The 14,262-nt window shown below is 32.4% G+C and overlaps 1 protein-coding gene across 5 annotated transcripts; it reads left to right on the plus strand.

The window, feature by feature from the left end:
• The first annotated feature begins 3,367 nt into the window (after positions 1-3,367).
• LOC140060718 (gamma-butyrobetaine dioxygenase-like) lies at positions 3,368-13,633 on the plus strand. 5 transcript variants are annotated; one of them, XR_011847358.1, is made up of 7 exons: positions 3,368-3,558; positions 8,102-8,760; positions 9,192-9,297; positions 9,829-10,025; positions 10,316-10,479; positions 11,349-11,463; positions 12,812-12,826. XR_011847358.1 is itself a non-coding variant. In XM_072107038.1 (7 exons), exons 3-7 carry the CDS (start codon positions 8,111-8,113, stop codon positions 12,973-12,975), a joined length of 1,281 nt encoding a protein of 426 aa, XP_071963139.1. In that variant the 5' UTR covers positions 3,372-3,558; positions 7,396-7,500; positions 8,102-8,110; the 3' UTR covers positions 12,976-13,633. The 5 variants fall into 5 exon arrangements, 4 of the variants coding, with proteins under 4 accessions (XP_071963141.1, XP_071963139.1, XP_071963138.1 ...); XM_072107038.1 differs by lacking the exon at positions 11,349-11,463 and adding an exon at positions 7,396-7,500 and having other exon boundaries at positions 3,372-3,558; positions 12,812-13,633; XM_072107039.1 differs by lacking the exon at positions 11,349-11,463 and adding an exon at positions 7,400-7,500 and having other exon boundaries at positions 3,472-3,558; positions 12,812-13,633.
• The last annotated feature ends 629 nt before the right edge of the window (positions 13,634-14,262 follow it).

The following is a 14,262-nucleotide window of genomic DNA, read 5'->3' on the forward strand; positions in this document are numbered from 1 at the left end:
TTTTAGAATTTGGGATTCTAATATATGAATTTAGTAACTTAAAAAATAAGTTTTATATAATATATGATAGTAATTAGACTTGAAAACTAAGCAGAAATTGAGCGTGACAGGATCATGTTATCAGTTACATACCATTATTTCTAATGAAATATTTGCAACATTTTGACTGAGTTCTTTATTTATTGTACTACGTACAGTTGGTACCTCTGAGGCTCTAACTCTATCCAGGGAGATATATTAAATTATTCTATTATTTCCCTTCTCTATAAATGCGGAAGTTGTCTATGACTGAGTTTGCTCCAAGGGTTGTTATATAAAGATGATGATGATAACGATATCAAATTTACAAAACAGTGTATAATTTCCGGCCATCTGGAAACTTAATTTCTCAAATGAAGCCTACGGTTTATTTAAAAGAATCAAATACAATTTCGATTGAAGAGAATTAGTTTAGTTCATTGACAAATAAATCTAGTTATTTTTGCATCGTTGAACTTCACTGGTCATAATTGATAACAAATCGCGGGGCCAGGCCTTTTCATTTTTTATTGCATGCTTACCCAGCTAATAATCTGACTTTTGGTAACGTTATAAATACGTTATATTTTGTTTTGAAACACGAAAGGTTTCATTCATTATACCTTTTAACTTCTACGATACGCGTTTACAAAGTATTTACATTATAAAACGTTTTTTTGTAATAACATTTCGGAAGTACTCATATGTGGATTATATTTTTAACGTCCTCAATAACGTGTCTTTTTTCCTTTTTTTCAAATCTCATAATATAAATATACGGTATATAAAGTTAACCATTAAGCCTATAAAACAACACAAAACAGAAAAAACACCACATCCGACCAAATTAGATAAAATGAACAATACTCTTGTAATGCGTTAAACTATTGTGTAGTTTGCAAGCATATAGTTAATATTTAGATAATGAAATTTGTAAAATTAGATAAAGTTATAACGCCAAAGCTAATCCGTTCATTGGTTAATTGAAGAATATTTCCTGTTACTTCAAGCACAAATTAACACACAGACTAGGTGTTTAACCAAGAGAGTGTTCAGTGTTATTTTCTTAATAATATTGATTTTAAATAGCTTTTGTTGAAACAAGTTAATTTGTGTATTGAATACGTTTTAATATTAGTTGGCATCCGTGTAAAATTTATATTCACTTTCCGTCTTTTGTGATTTTTTTTAATTCTTTGAGTTATAATACTTACTGCCATTGACTTGTGATAATAAATAACTTTTAAAATAATAATAATAGAGGCATTGAAACTAAATTCTATACTTAATAATAATAAGTCAGTCTTTTTCTCTGTTTGTCCAGTGTTTGATGAGGAACTTTGGTTTAAATTCAGTCTTATTTGCTTCTTTCACGTATTGCTTCTATTGAATTATACATTATGGACAAGTTCCGACAGTGACACTAATCATTGATCATTGCCTGCAAAAATGATTTATGATGCGATACGCTTACATCTTTAATATTGCTATTTAAAAAGGTATTATATACCTAAATATTCCTTATCCTCTGTAAATAATATTACGAGTGTGTAAGTAGGCCTAAAGCAGTTTCCATATTTCTATAAAACATAATACCATAACACTTTCTATGTAAACAAGTGAACAAAACACAGACAGATTGAATACATATATAGAGTCTGATGTATTTAATCACAAATTGTACAGCGTGTTTCGCAGCAACCTGATTGTAGCTCATTATATGACATGCAATTCGAATTACACTGCAAACAATTCTATTAATAATACCAATGCTAGTTAACTCGGATTATTTATTGTTGTGTCGCGGTTTTGTTTTTCTGATCCTGAACCTGTACCTTACATTTTAAGCTTCATTTCATGATGATGATAATTTACATATATAATTTAATAATTGGGATACACACATACAAAATATGTGATCAAACAGAAAGATTTTATAAGAAATTAAAGTTACAGACATACACTAGCCTTTACCTTAGTATAGAACTACTACAACGAACAACATACAATTGATAGTATATATACTATCAACATACTATATACTATATACTATATACTATGTGAAGGAAAAGGGGTAATTTCATTTGAGTACATTATTTATAGGTACATTTTGTAGTATACAACTGTTGGCTTATCAATCAAACTATTAAAGCCGCATAAATGTGACCCTATGTTCGCATCGCGCATGCGCCCACTCCCATCCAAAAGTACACTATATTTAACTTACTCCAGTCCAAATTGTATAAATGATTGACATTATCGCAAAATATTTTGCAATACATAGCCGGGTTATGTAAAGCCAATATCATGCTGCAGACTTTTTTCCCGGCAGCCGGTAGCTTGTTGAAACAACCCGGCGATTCCACTTTACAGTAGGTAATTTAACACATACGTTTAAAACTTAAATAGTAGCAGATGACGGTAAAATTCCAGAAAAAAATAGCAATAGAAGTTTTAGCAGCTTAAGCAACCGTTGAGCACTAGGTAATAGCAGATATTAGCGTTTCTAAAAAGGTAATAGTAGGATTTTGGCAATAGCATTCATGAAAAGTTAAAGCAAAGCGAAATGTAGCCTTAGCAGCGACAAAATTAGCATAGGTTATAAAATAAAAGTTATAAGAAGCAATTGTGAGCTTACGTTTGCAAAATTGTTATATGACATTGGGACCCTTGACCCTCTTTCTCCTTCCACTTTTTAGTAAACGTAAATATTAGAACAGTGAGAGTAAAGTCGTTACATAAACCCTATTAAAACCGTTTTTAAGGAAGTTGTCGTAAGTGCTGAGTTTGCTGTATATTGATTATGATATAAATATAACGATTTACAAAACAGTGTATAATTTCCGCCAGCCATATGCAGTTTTTTTTAAACTTTTCTTGAAACTTTTGTTGGAGGAAAATCATCAATTATCCTATAGTTGTTATTAAAGATTGACTTGAATTATGATTTAATTCGGTTAGGTTATGGATGTTTTTGTCCATGTCTATTCGTTTGTTATGTGATTATTTTATTTAGAAACTGCTAAATGACCATGAACAATTCTTTTTGTTCAAATTTAACCGTCTTTCGATAAATAAAATCACAATGTTTGTTTTTTTTTCTACATAAGTTAATAACTTAACTGTTACAATTACAAGATGTCCTATTCAAAGTCTGATTTTACTAATAATTTTTTTTTCTCATGTTTTGGGGACTTTAACAGTTTAACTTTTACAGTACTATTTTAGGATCTCTTCAACGACGTTTGCCACTCTTCTCTTTCTATGAATTGAACAATCTGCCTTTTATTTCCATTAACATCCTTCTGTTTTTATATTTGTTCAACTTAATATATGCCATATACGGAAAAGATTAACAATGTCTACAGTAATTTCTGATACCTCTTCAAAAATGGTATCGCCGGGATGTTGTTCCTCTCCTGAACAGCCTGCCTGGCACACAGTTTGCGATCTTTAGAATTTATGCAAAGACGCGTTTAATTGTTGTCAAGAACTTACGATAATCATCTTGTTGTTGCTTTATATTAAACATCTATCAAGGTAAACAACTTCTTTCATTTTTTTATTTTACTTTATTGTTTCACGGGGTATTCAGTCAGATTCAGTTCTTCTGAGTGAGTAAAATTCCCAGGGCGGACCAGGTGATGTCGTGCTGCTAAAGATGCTTGGTCAGAAGCATTTAAAACTTTAAAATATGTAAGTAATGTTGATGTAATAATAACGTCAAATAATGAGTTTATTTTGGTTTCAAAATTCCGCATTTTACATGGGTGGCGTTTCAACTTTTTTGTTTCTGATTGTCAAAAGATTGAAAATAAATAAATAAATAGATCGTTCACTATTACGCCAGCCGAACAAGTACCCGTTAATATTACGTTTTCATAATTTTTGAAATCTATTGACCAATCAACTCGATGTCCTGTAGTTGAGTCTCTTTTAAAACTTCATATCTCGTTTGGTGTCGAATTATTATTTATATAGTTTTAGCAATGATTTTGCTTATTCTTTGTCATCATTTACCAATATTATATTATACATTAATTGTTTGAAATTAAAGTCACTGCTAACAGATGGTTATCGGATACTGTAAATGTTGTCGTAAATAACTGAAAATTATAAACAGTAGGCCTACATGCCGTATTCATGGTAGTAGTTTGTACTGTATTCAAAATAATGTTCAGACTGGAAACTACCTATAAAAGAGAAATTTTACCAATCCTTTGAAAATAATATACTTTGAAATCTAAACATCCCGTATAAATGTATTATTGTTTTTTATGTGATATAATCTTGGTATTGAACAACTTTCGGGTCTGTGTGATAGCAATAGATATAATGGAAACAAATATTTGAACCCATTTATCCCTATTCTTAATTCAAAAGCTACCCTATCAATTGGTCTCGTTCTGGAAGATTAGATGGTAAAGGCAAAACCAATAATTTTTATAGGGAAAGAACTTGAAGATATTCTACAGACATTGCCTTTATCTAGATAGGTCTGTGATGAATGGTTAGTAAAGTTGAATGATCAGTAGTGATGATTTGGGCCTGGTGTATTGACATAATGTCAACGTTTTATTATGCTATTGAACGTACACACTTATATTAAATACTTTATTGAAACTACTTTCAATAAATTACCAGGCTAAACAATTTTTTTCTATAAAAGTTCATATAAGAATAAATGGAACATTATGAAAAAGTATAACAGCTATAACAAAAATTTAAAAATTAACCAGTGAAGTGAAGAGATCAAGGTAACAATGTACGGTAATATTACTTTTTTTTTAACGCCATACACAGAAGTGACTGAAAGTCAAAACATTTTTAATAAAATATGACGACATTTGGAACACTGGCAAGTTACACAAGAACAACCACCAAGAACTTGTTCGATATAAATGTATTTAAAGTATAAATACTGGAGGCGTTTAACGTTTCGTTATTTAAACAATTCTACAAAAGCACAATACGTTGGAAATATAATTGTTTGTGGTGATCAGCGTTAAAATTTACAATAATCAAATTATCGACCTTTGAGGGCCGGTATTAAGTATCGTTAAATCTAACTGTTTAACATCAAGATCAATTTTACGAATCAAACTATAAAAATAGAGTAAGTTCAATAAACTTTCTTCTGTAAGCAACGGTTATAAAATTCAAGCAAAACCACAATTATATATAAGAAATAGACATGTAAGATTAAACCTTTAAATATTCATGCGGGTGTTATTGGAATTACTATATTCGTCAATTAAATACAAAGCGGTTATAAAATACATTATAGATACATTTGCTGAAGTATTCCTTTTACATTTTCTCTATAAAAGTTCAATCCAAACGTGTGTGGTTATAACGGTATGAAAGTGTGGGAAGAGTATCGGTGTTAATCATTGCGCCAATCCGGGTTTTGTACGGTACCAAATAGTATACGATCTTTGTCGGCAGTCCAGGCCTAATCAAATTATTAAAAAATATAATAAGTTTGGGAATATTCCATTGGGTTCAACTCCAAAAACACCATGAGCTTTGGTGTCTTCGTAGCCAATCAAAGCTGAGCTTTCTCGTGATCGGCTGTGTGTTTCTAAATTGTGGTGGTGCTTTGATTGGTTGATGCAAATCGCCTCATAGAATGTCACATGGTCTATCTGCACTAAAAAATACGGTACGGTAACTACTGTACTTAATAATGGGATATGTACATTTTCGAATTCGACTAAACAAACAACATAACATTTTGTTAACATTTCACATAATATTTCATGTCAAATGTCATAATTATTCACCAACAGAGGGCGTAATTTGACTGTAAATATTACTTCGTTCACCTTCGCTTATAAAAATTAAGATGATTTTCAACTTAAATTATATAGGTAACGTCATCTTCAAGCGATTGTATAACATCCTAAACTTCGTTTTGATATCATTATTATCAATTGTTGCATTGCAATGACCCCGGGCTTTCTCGGACAATGTAAAACTGCAGGAACGACATGGTAGCTGGTAAAAATGTTCTACCAGAAAATTGGAGACGCATTACTTTGCTAGGTCAATGCAAATAATATTAACTACATAGATAATGTGTCAGTGTTGATAATGGATGGGTTTGAAATGAAATGTGACATTAGGCAGATACCTTCCTGCATTAGGTTGTCAACAGTATTATTTTAAATTGAAATGATGGCATTGGTAAAACGAAGTAATAAAGTAATCGCAGATGACACAGTCCTGTTTGCAGGAAAGTGCATAATATGTAGAGGTCACGACTACGATCCTGCTCGAGCTGTACCGAATTTCATCAATTTTAAATAATTATAATTGACAACATAGACATTTGCACCATATCTGGAAAACCACCCTTAGGCTAAAACCGTTTAGATATTATACATTATATAATTACATTTGTCAATTGAAGTCAAGATCTTATTCGTCGATCTGTCGCGGTGATAAAATAATTGAAAAAAAAAACTAAGTATTATTTAAGTTAAGATAAAACGGTTCAGTAACCATTTGTTTAATCAATCAGTTTCAGAATCTAAATCAGCAATTTAAAACAAAATTGCAGACAGAGCCCAAATAAAATAAAATTAACAGTGGCCTTGAACTGCGGCAACAAAAGTGAAATCTGATTAGAGAGTACCGTCTAAACTTAAGTTGTTTCTGAATTACTCGCCCCATCTGTGGTTTGTATTTTCGCATACAAAATTATCTTTTAATTGTGAAAAACTGCTGCATATATTATTGATTCAAATCATGGAAACGTGAAAACGTTTATTAAGCAAGATACACATTTCTTATGTCTAATAAATATAACTGTAGATTTGCTGTATATAATTGGAGTAAACTCATGGAAAGTATTTTTATAAGAAAACTAACTCAATTTATCTCAGCATGGTTTTGTTAAAGAGAAATAACTTTGGTACAAAATTAGTCTGGGTTGTTATCAGACAAAAATCAAAATAAAAAATAAGACATGAATAAGACGATGAATACAGGGGGCAAGTCTAGTCCAAAATGTACAAACTTGTACCAAGGTAATCTAACAACATAACGCCGAGTTCATCTTGCAAAGATAGCAATTCCTTCAATCTTTTGATTGGCGACAAATTCATAGTAGTTTCTCTTACAGCCGCTAATGTTTTTCATTCAAAATTCATCCTAACTTTAATTATTTTAAGACATTCTCGGAAAATTCTTAATTGCTCTAATTTAATTACAGGAGCTCACTGAAATATTGTGTTCTTCAGCCATACCATAACAAGTTGTTGACTTTGTTTTTCTTCAATCATTTCTATTCACATGTTTTACCTAATCTAAATTACTTTTGTCTTGTCACCTGTTTTGTACGTTATATTGTGGTCATTTGCATATTTTCAGCCAGGTGTACTGTCTGCGTTGGTTTTTTGTATTTTGTTTTGTTCAGTGTAGGCTATGCTGTGAAGAAATAAGGACGATTCCCTTTTGTGTATTAGTAGCTTTTTGGTAAGCTTGGCTACCATTTGTTGTTTTTAATTTATGCTACTATAATTCATTGCTATACTTTATAGTAGACCTAGTTCAATTTTTAATAGTAACAAACAAACAAAACAAACAAACGTGGATAATATCACATTTTAATTTAAATAGTGCAAAGGCACAGGCGTGCATTATAGGCTTTGAAAATGGCGTTGTAGTCCATTGTTGCAATAAAGAAAATCAGACGATGTGTATGTTGGTTGATGATTTCAAGGGAAGTCAAATAACATCGAAACTAAAGTCATTATCATTAGAGCAACATAATGTTTAAACCGTAGGCCTAACTGTATCTGGCATTGTCCAGTGTGGATTGTTGTTCCATGAATAAGCTACTATTTTATAAGAAAACACATCGCCATCGGCCTTTAACAACATTCCAAGAAATAATTGGGCAGACCTTTATCTATTAACTAAAGATATACTACATTATTACAGTACTTTTATTTCATTAGTAAAGTCAGTAATCTATTCTTCAGACACCTCATTTCCGTTTCTCAAGTGCTCTCTATTTAATTTTTTATATAAATATTTTGTGCTATTATCCCCCTCTCATTTTCCCCCTTTTTAGTGGATTACTATGGCATCTCAATTACTAAGATCAACTTTTCAACAAACAAAAAAGCTACTAGGATGTGGCTCTTACATTAAGCATCAACGTGTCGCTATCCGAAAGCAGTGGATGTCGCAATTACCGAAGTCTGACGCAAGCCATGTGCCACCAGCGTTTTTAAGCGCCGAAAATAAATGGCTCTCACTTCAATTTGATCAAAATCAGAAGAATTATCCATATGTCTGGCTGAGAGATAACTGCAAGTGTAGTAAGTGTTACCACGAGGTAGCATCACAAAGGTTATTGCAGTTCGTTGACCTGGATATTGATGTTGAAGCAAAGAGTATGCATGTAAGTGAGAGTGGAAAGGATATTTTCATCAACTGGTCTGATGGACATGAAGGTTTCTATCCGTTGTCCTTTCTTGAAGGCGAACATTTTCCAGCATTCTCCGATCCATTACGTCAGGTGAAACAAGAATTGTGGGGTAGTGAGTTGCAAGGACAAATCCCTACTTTTCAATTCTCTGATATATTAACAAAGGATAAAGATCTGTTTGCGTGGTTAACTGCATTGCACACGAAAGGGTTTGCAGTTATAGAAAATGCGGAGCGTGAAGTGGGGCAAATACACAAAGTTGCCGACCGAGTGGCGTACCTAAAAAGAACATATTACGGGTATGTATTATTTAAAGAAAGTAGAAAATGTTATCCTTAAAATAACTCAGTTTGTCCATACAAATGTTGGTGACAAAATGTTACTCTTGGAGGTGAGTGGATGCGGGCGGTACTCTTCAGCAGCATTATTACCGAGAAAAAGTGATCTACATGGATATTGATTTTATCCATGATTTACCTAAATATTTAAGAGAGTGGGAAAGAAACGAATGTTGGACAACTTATTATTTTAAATAAATCATTAAAGTAGCAGGTTTATGCTTTTTGCTCAACAAAAAGCTACTACGAATCTTGAGTGTTACCAAAAAAATATCTTTAGTATTTGCTACACAATAGGTTTTAATTTATAGACGCTTTTAACATGCTTTAGAACTACTCGATGATTATCAGTAATAGTATTGAAATATATCAAATAATATTTTTGTTTTAAGAGATACGTTTCAAGTGACTGTTAAACTGGATCCAAACAACATTGCGTGGACAGGTACAGGCATTGACTTCCACTCTGATCTTTGTGCTCTGTACAACCAACCAGGAGTAAGTACATGCTTATATTTCCAGGTTTCTTTATTTAGCAGAGAAGAAAAAAAGTAGGAAAATTCAAGTCGTGAGAAAGTGCTTATAGTCTTAGCTAAATGATTGAACTCTATTGTGTATTTCTAAGACACGAAGCAACGCACTGTATGCTCCTTTCATTTATTCAGCTAATAAAAATACAATAAACATTACAATACAAAAAAAAAAGAATTTAATCGTTGGCCAAGGACGCCAGAAGTAAACTAAATAAATAATTTATAGCTCGCGGGCCTGGCAGTCCAAAACTAAAGAAAGAAATATTTCTTACAAAAAAACGCCGCTCCACTTGTTGGCGTAACAATTTTTATTATTGTTCTTCATAGTTATGTTTTTTATTGATATTCTATTTAATAATTTAAACAATACTGACTTATTATCAATTATTTCTAAATTGCTTACCTGCTGTAACATACTTATCAATGATTTTCGGCATCCTTAATTATTTAACGTAATTAAATTTAATTATTTAAATTTTGAGTTTATATTTTATAGATGCAGATGCTTCATTGCATAAAGCAATCGTCATCAGGAGGGAGCAATATCTTGGCTGATACATTCAAAATTATACCAGAGTTACAGAAAGAAGAGCCAGATGTTTACAATACTCTTAAAAACACACTCTTTGAGTTTACAGACATTGGCACAGAATTCAACGATTTCAACTTCAGAAGCTCCAAGCCTGCATTTAGGTACATTTTAATATCATAAAAAGAACAATTGCAAGTTATATTACACGACGGAACACAGAAAAAATAATTTGATATTGTGATATTGTTGCATGCAATGCCTATAATATAGTCCTATACAGATACTTGGCAACGTAAATATTTGACCAATCATAAGCGATTCGAACAGTGGCTTGTCATTGGTCAACTCGCTTGCACGTACATACTTGCGTTGCGTCTCTAGTGGGAACCACATAAGTAAATGAACAAAAAATGACGATATAAGTTCTAATAAAGTTGTAATTGTTATGTAGTTATGATTATGAAGGACACCTTCGACAAGTAAGCATCCATTTTGGTCGTCACCATAGTATGAATGTTCCTGCTGACAAAGTTTATGATGTCTACAAAGCCCTTAAAGTGTTTTTTCACTATCTTCACAAAAAAGAAAACATGGTGGAATACAAAATGTCTGAAGGTAAATACACTTTTATTTGCAGATTTTAATAAAGGATTTATAATGCGTAATTTAACTGCTAAATTGTTCGCGCCTATATGCCTAATAATATAAGTTTTATTAAATATAACTTGAATATAAATAATTTTTTGTTAGCAGATTTATATAAAGGGTAATAATGCGTAATTTAATTGCTAATTTGTTCGCGCGTGACTTTGTATTTTTTTTTTTTGTAGTTCTCAAAGACTACAATATTATAAGTTTTATTTACAAAAGTTACTTAAATATAAATAAATGTTTTTACTTGCTAATTTAACTATTATTAATGAACTTTTAACTTGAATTAACAGATGATGGTAGGTATAATATTATTGAATCTGTATTTGATGCATACCTACCAAACATTGCACATGCGCCAGTATTGCGCCTGCGCGAATCTCATATTTTCAACGCTTCTCTCAGGCTAACGCATTTCTTTAAAACTAGGCACAAAATATTTGTTGTTTGCAAAAGAAACTAATTTGTCAGTAAGCATAACATTATTGCAAGTGAATTAAGGGTACCAACAAATCACCAATCATGAATGAACATAACTTGTTCGCAATACAAAAAGGCTACCTAAAAATAGCAGTAAATACTGAATTGCGGCAAAACAAAGAATATACATTCTGCATGCAAAAATTTAAGCAAAATATTAATTTTATAATTACCAGTCTTTTACTAAACCCGGGATGAGCAGGGATAGAACTCAAATCTGTCGCAAGCATACATAATTCAAGTGGGTTGGGGATATTAACTCTATCAGAGATTCAACTATTTTTTAAACGCATATCGTTTTAAATTGTAATTGCTTGTATATATTTGTATTACGGAGAGTATTTTGTATTTAGAAACCAGTCCAAGTGACGTTCAGATTTAGAAGCAGACAGCTTTTTACATAGTGTACTTCTACGATTGGACAGTCTCTCCAAACCGAACTCGCCCAACAAGGCATTGTCGTACGAGGTATACTGGTTTCCTACAGATCCGTTTCTGGACTTGTTCAATTTGTGCTGTTGTTGAGTAAGATCAAGATGCCACGACGGGGGCAGCATACTCAGCAACAGGTCAAACATAGATGTCAACAAGTTCAGAAGCATTGAGACCAGCTCTTTTAGTGACAATCAACATTTTTCGATTCGATTTACAGTAAGCGGTACAGTACGTGTTACTTGTACATTTTAAATTATCATCAAACATGATGCCAAGAAGTTTAACCTGTAGAAAACGGGTAACAGATGGTTAGATATACGTATGTCGATGCCTGGAAGATGTCGATGACCAAAATACAACCTGCTTTTACTGGCCTTTAGATAGATTTAATTTAAGTTCATCATTCCATTGATCAAGGGGGCTAAACACAAGTTAATTTTCTTCAATGATTTGGTCGTCGATATATTTCCAGGCATCGATTGTCAACACCTGTCAACGAATCATTACAGTAGTAGAAAACTATTGCTAAGAATATCAAAGCAGCCAGTGACGTAACTCGGGAAACTCCTCCAGTCAGCACAGCCCAGTCCACGAAGGATTCCTCCTTTGATTCTGTGATTTGGCCCTTGGGAACTTCCATAGCATTGTGTTTCACCTGTGATTTGGGCCCTTGGGAACTTCCATCTTCTTCTGTCTTGTCGTACTCAATCCCCCAGCCTTTCAATGTTAGTGCGTTGGATATTGTGCCAACGTTGTTATTTTCGAGTTACTGAAATAAAATGTTAGGAGCCATATTTTCAACCATTCTTTCAGCCGTCATTTGAAATTCAAAATGATGTCGATGGCTGGTTGAATAAATGGCACTTAATGTTTTATATTCAGTAACTTAGATATAACAAAGTTAGCTGTAGTAAAAAAAATATAAAACAACATGGAAAACCGAACCAACTTCTATTTCTTAATTTTGACCATCATAATGCAGAGGATCATTTTACATTGTCTAATTGAGAAATCAATTTTGTTTGGTTTTTTGACACGTAAAAAGGTCAAAATCATAAAATTCAGGAAAAAAATAGCCATGAAATTAAACTCAACTGTGTTTAATTGTAAAGTAGTGGGTGCAAGTTTTATTAAATTATAAAGAAGATATTTACTGTTTTATTTAAATTACGCTAGTTGTTCTCTCCTATAATAAGTTTAAATAAACTCTGTTCTCAATTGATTGCATTTTAGTAATACCCAGAGATCCGTTTTTCAACTTTAATAAATAATTGCCAACAATTCCCTTTCTGTAGAGGCAAAATTGATGACCCAACTACTCCTAATGTCCTTTCCATCAATGAGACCATGTTTATTAATTTAAATTATATTCTTTTTAAAGGAGATATTATGTGTATGGACAACAGACGTCTGGTACATGGTCGTGCAGAGTACAAAGTAAATCCATCAGTTGAAGGTGTACAGCGCCACCTGGAGGGAGGTTACGTTGACTGGGATGAGCTGAATTCCTTTTATCGTGTGCTGCTCGAAAGATTTACAAAATAGTGACGTAAGCGGCCAGTCTAAAGTGGACTGTAAAATGTAAATACAAATAAATACACGGGATATGGCCAAATAATGGCTCTTCCTTTTTTTATTTGGCAAATGTCATGTTTAAGATCAGTTCCCACTAGGATGCAACGCAGGGCCACAGGCCGCAACGCAATCACAAGCGCGATTCAACTGTAGCTTGGCTTGCGATTGGTTAATTAAGTTGCGTTGCGACCTATGACCTTGTGTTGCGTACTAGTGGGAACCAATATTATTAGACCTACTCAGTGATCAGTTTGGAGGTTCAGGTTTTGATCTAGTGCTACCACTAATTTAAATAAAAACTAGAACCACAAATGGTACTGTGAGTCTTAACATGCAGCTGATAAAACAATTGTATATAATTTTATTCGGCAAGTTCAGAAAAGTAGGCCTAATAAAAATGTATAAATTTCATCTATAGGAATTTGCCAAAACAGAATAACTGCTTTAACGTTAATCAAATATTTAAAAAAAACATAAAAAGATAACTAATAATGTCTTTGTGAACAAAGTCTTTGTTTTCTACTTTATTCTTTTATGCAAAATGTATAAATTGCACAGAGTAGCCAAGCTAATGAAAATGAAATAAAATACTAGTATTCACAATTTGCTATCTGGCTTGTCTGTTGATCTGGAGTTTGTTTCTTGCGATATAGTAAGACCTGATCAACCGAAACCAGGCCTACCAATAATTTTGTTTCAATGTGTCCTTTTATCCGGGTCATTTGTTCCTTTCACTAATTAAATATAACCCCAATTGAAGAGTATAGATGTAACACTGTGACCCACACAGAACATAAAAAAACTGACTACATAAAAAAGTTATTGCACAAAAGATGATGACGACGACGACGTCGGACTTTGTTCTGAAATAAAGGTTGATTCTTTGATTGCTGATTTAATTAATTGATTGATAAGCATTAATTGACTGATAAGCTAAATCAACTACAGAAGGAACAATGAATTCAATCATAATAATACATGCTTAACCCTAAATATATCTCTTTAAAAAATATATATATATACAGTATATATATATCTTCCATAAAAAAAATCCGAGAGATTCCAACCCCATCTACAGCTGAGAGCATTACCCGTTACCCCTTTTATACCTCCATGATTGAACAGCCGACAATAGTCTATTTATACGTGCTTCATATTACGAACAAAGCTGTTATTAACCTTTTTATAAACAATATGCTCGTGCGACTGAGAGTCGTGTTAACAATACGAATGTCGTGGGTTCGAATCCCACGATGG

The sequence above is a fragment of the Antedon mediterranea genome, chromosome 10 (assembly GCF_964355755.1).
Source record: "Antedon mediterranea chromosome 10, ecAntMedi1.1, whole genome shotgun sequence".
NCBI classification, from domain to species: domain Eukaryota; kingdom Metazoa; phylum Echinodermata; class Crinoidea; order Comatulida; family Antedonidae; genus Antedon; species Antedon mediterranea.

What these genes read in the sequence shown, in the direction of transcription:
- LOC140060718 (XM_072107038.1), top strand. Translation starts at nt 8,111, where the DNA reads ATGGCATCTCAATTACTAAGATCAACTTTTCAACAAACAAAAAAGCTA. An exon ending in CTAAAAAGAACATATTACGG is followed by an intron (nt 8,761 to 9,191) that starts GTATGTATTATT and finishes TTTTGTTTTAAG; the next exon opens with AGATACGTTTCAAGTGACTG. An exon ending in GGAATACAAAATGTCTGAAG is followed by an intron (nt 10,480 to 12,811) that starts GTAAATACACTT and finishes TTCTTTTTAAAG; the next exon opens with GAGATATTATGTGTATGGAC.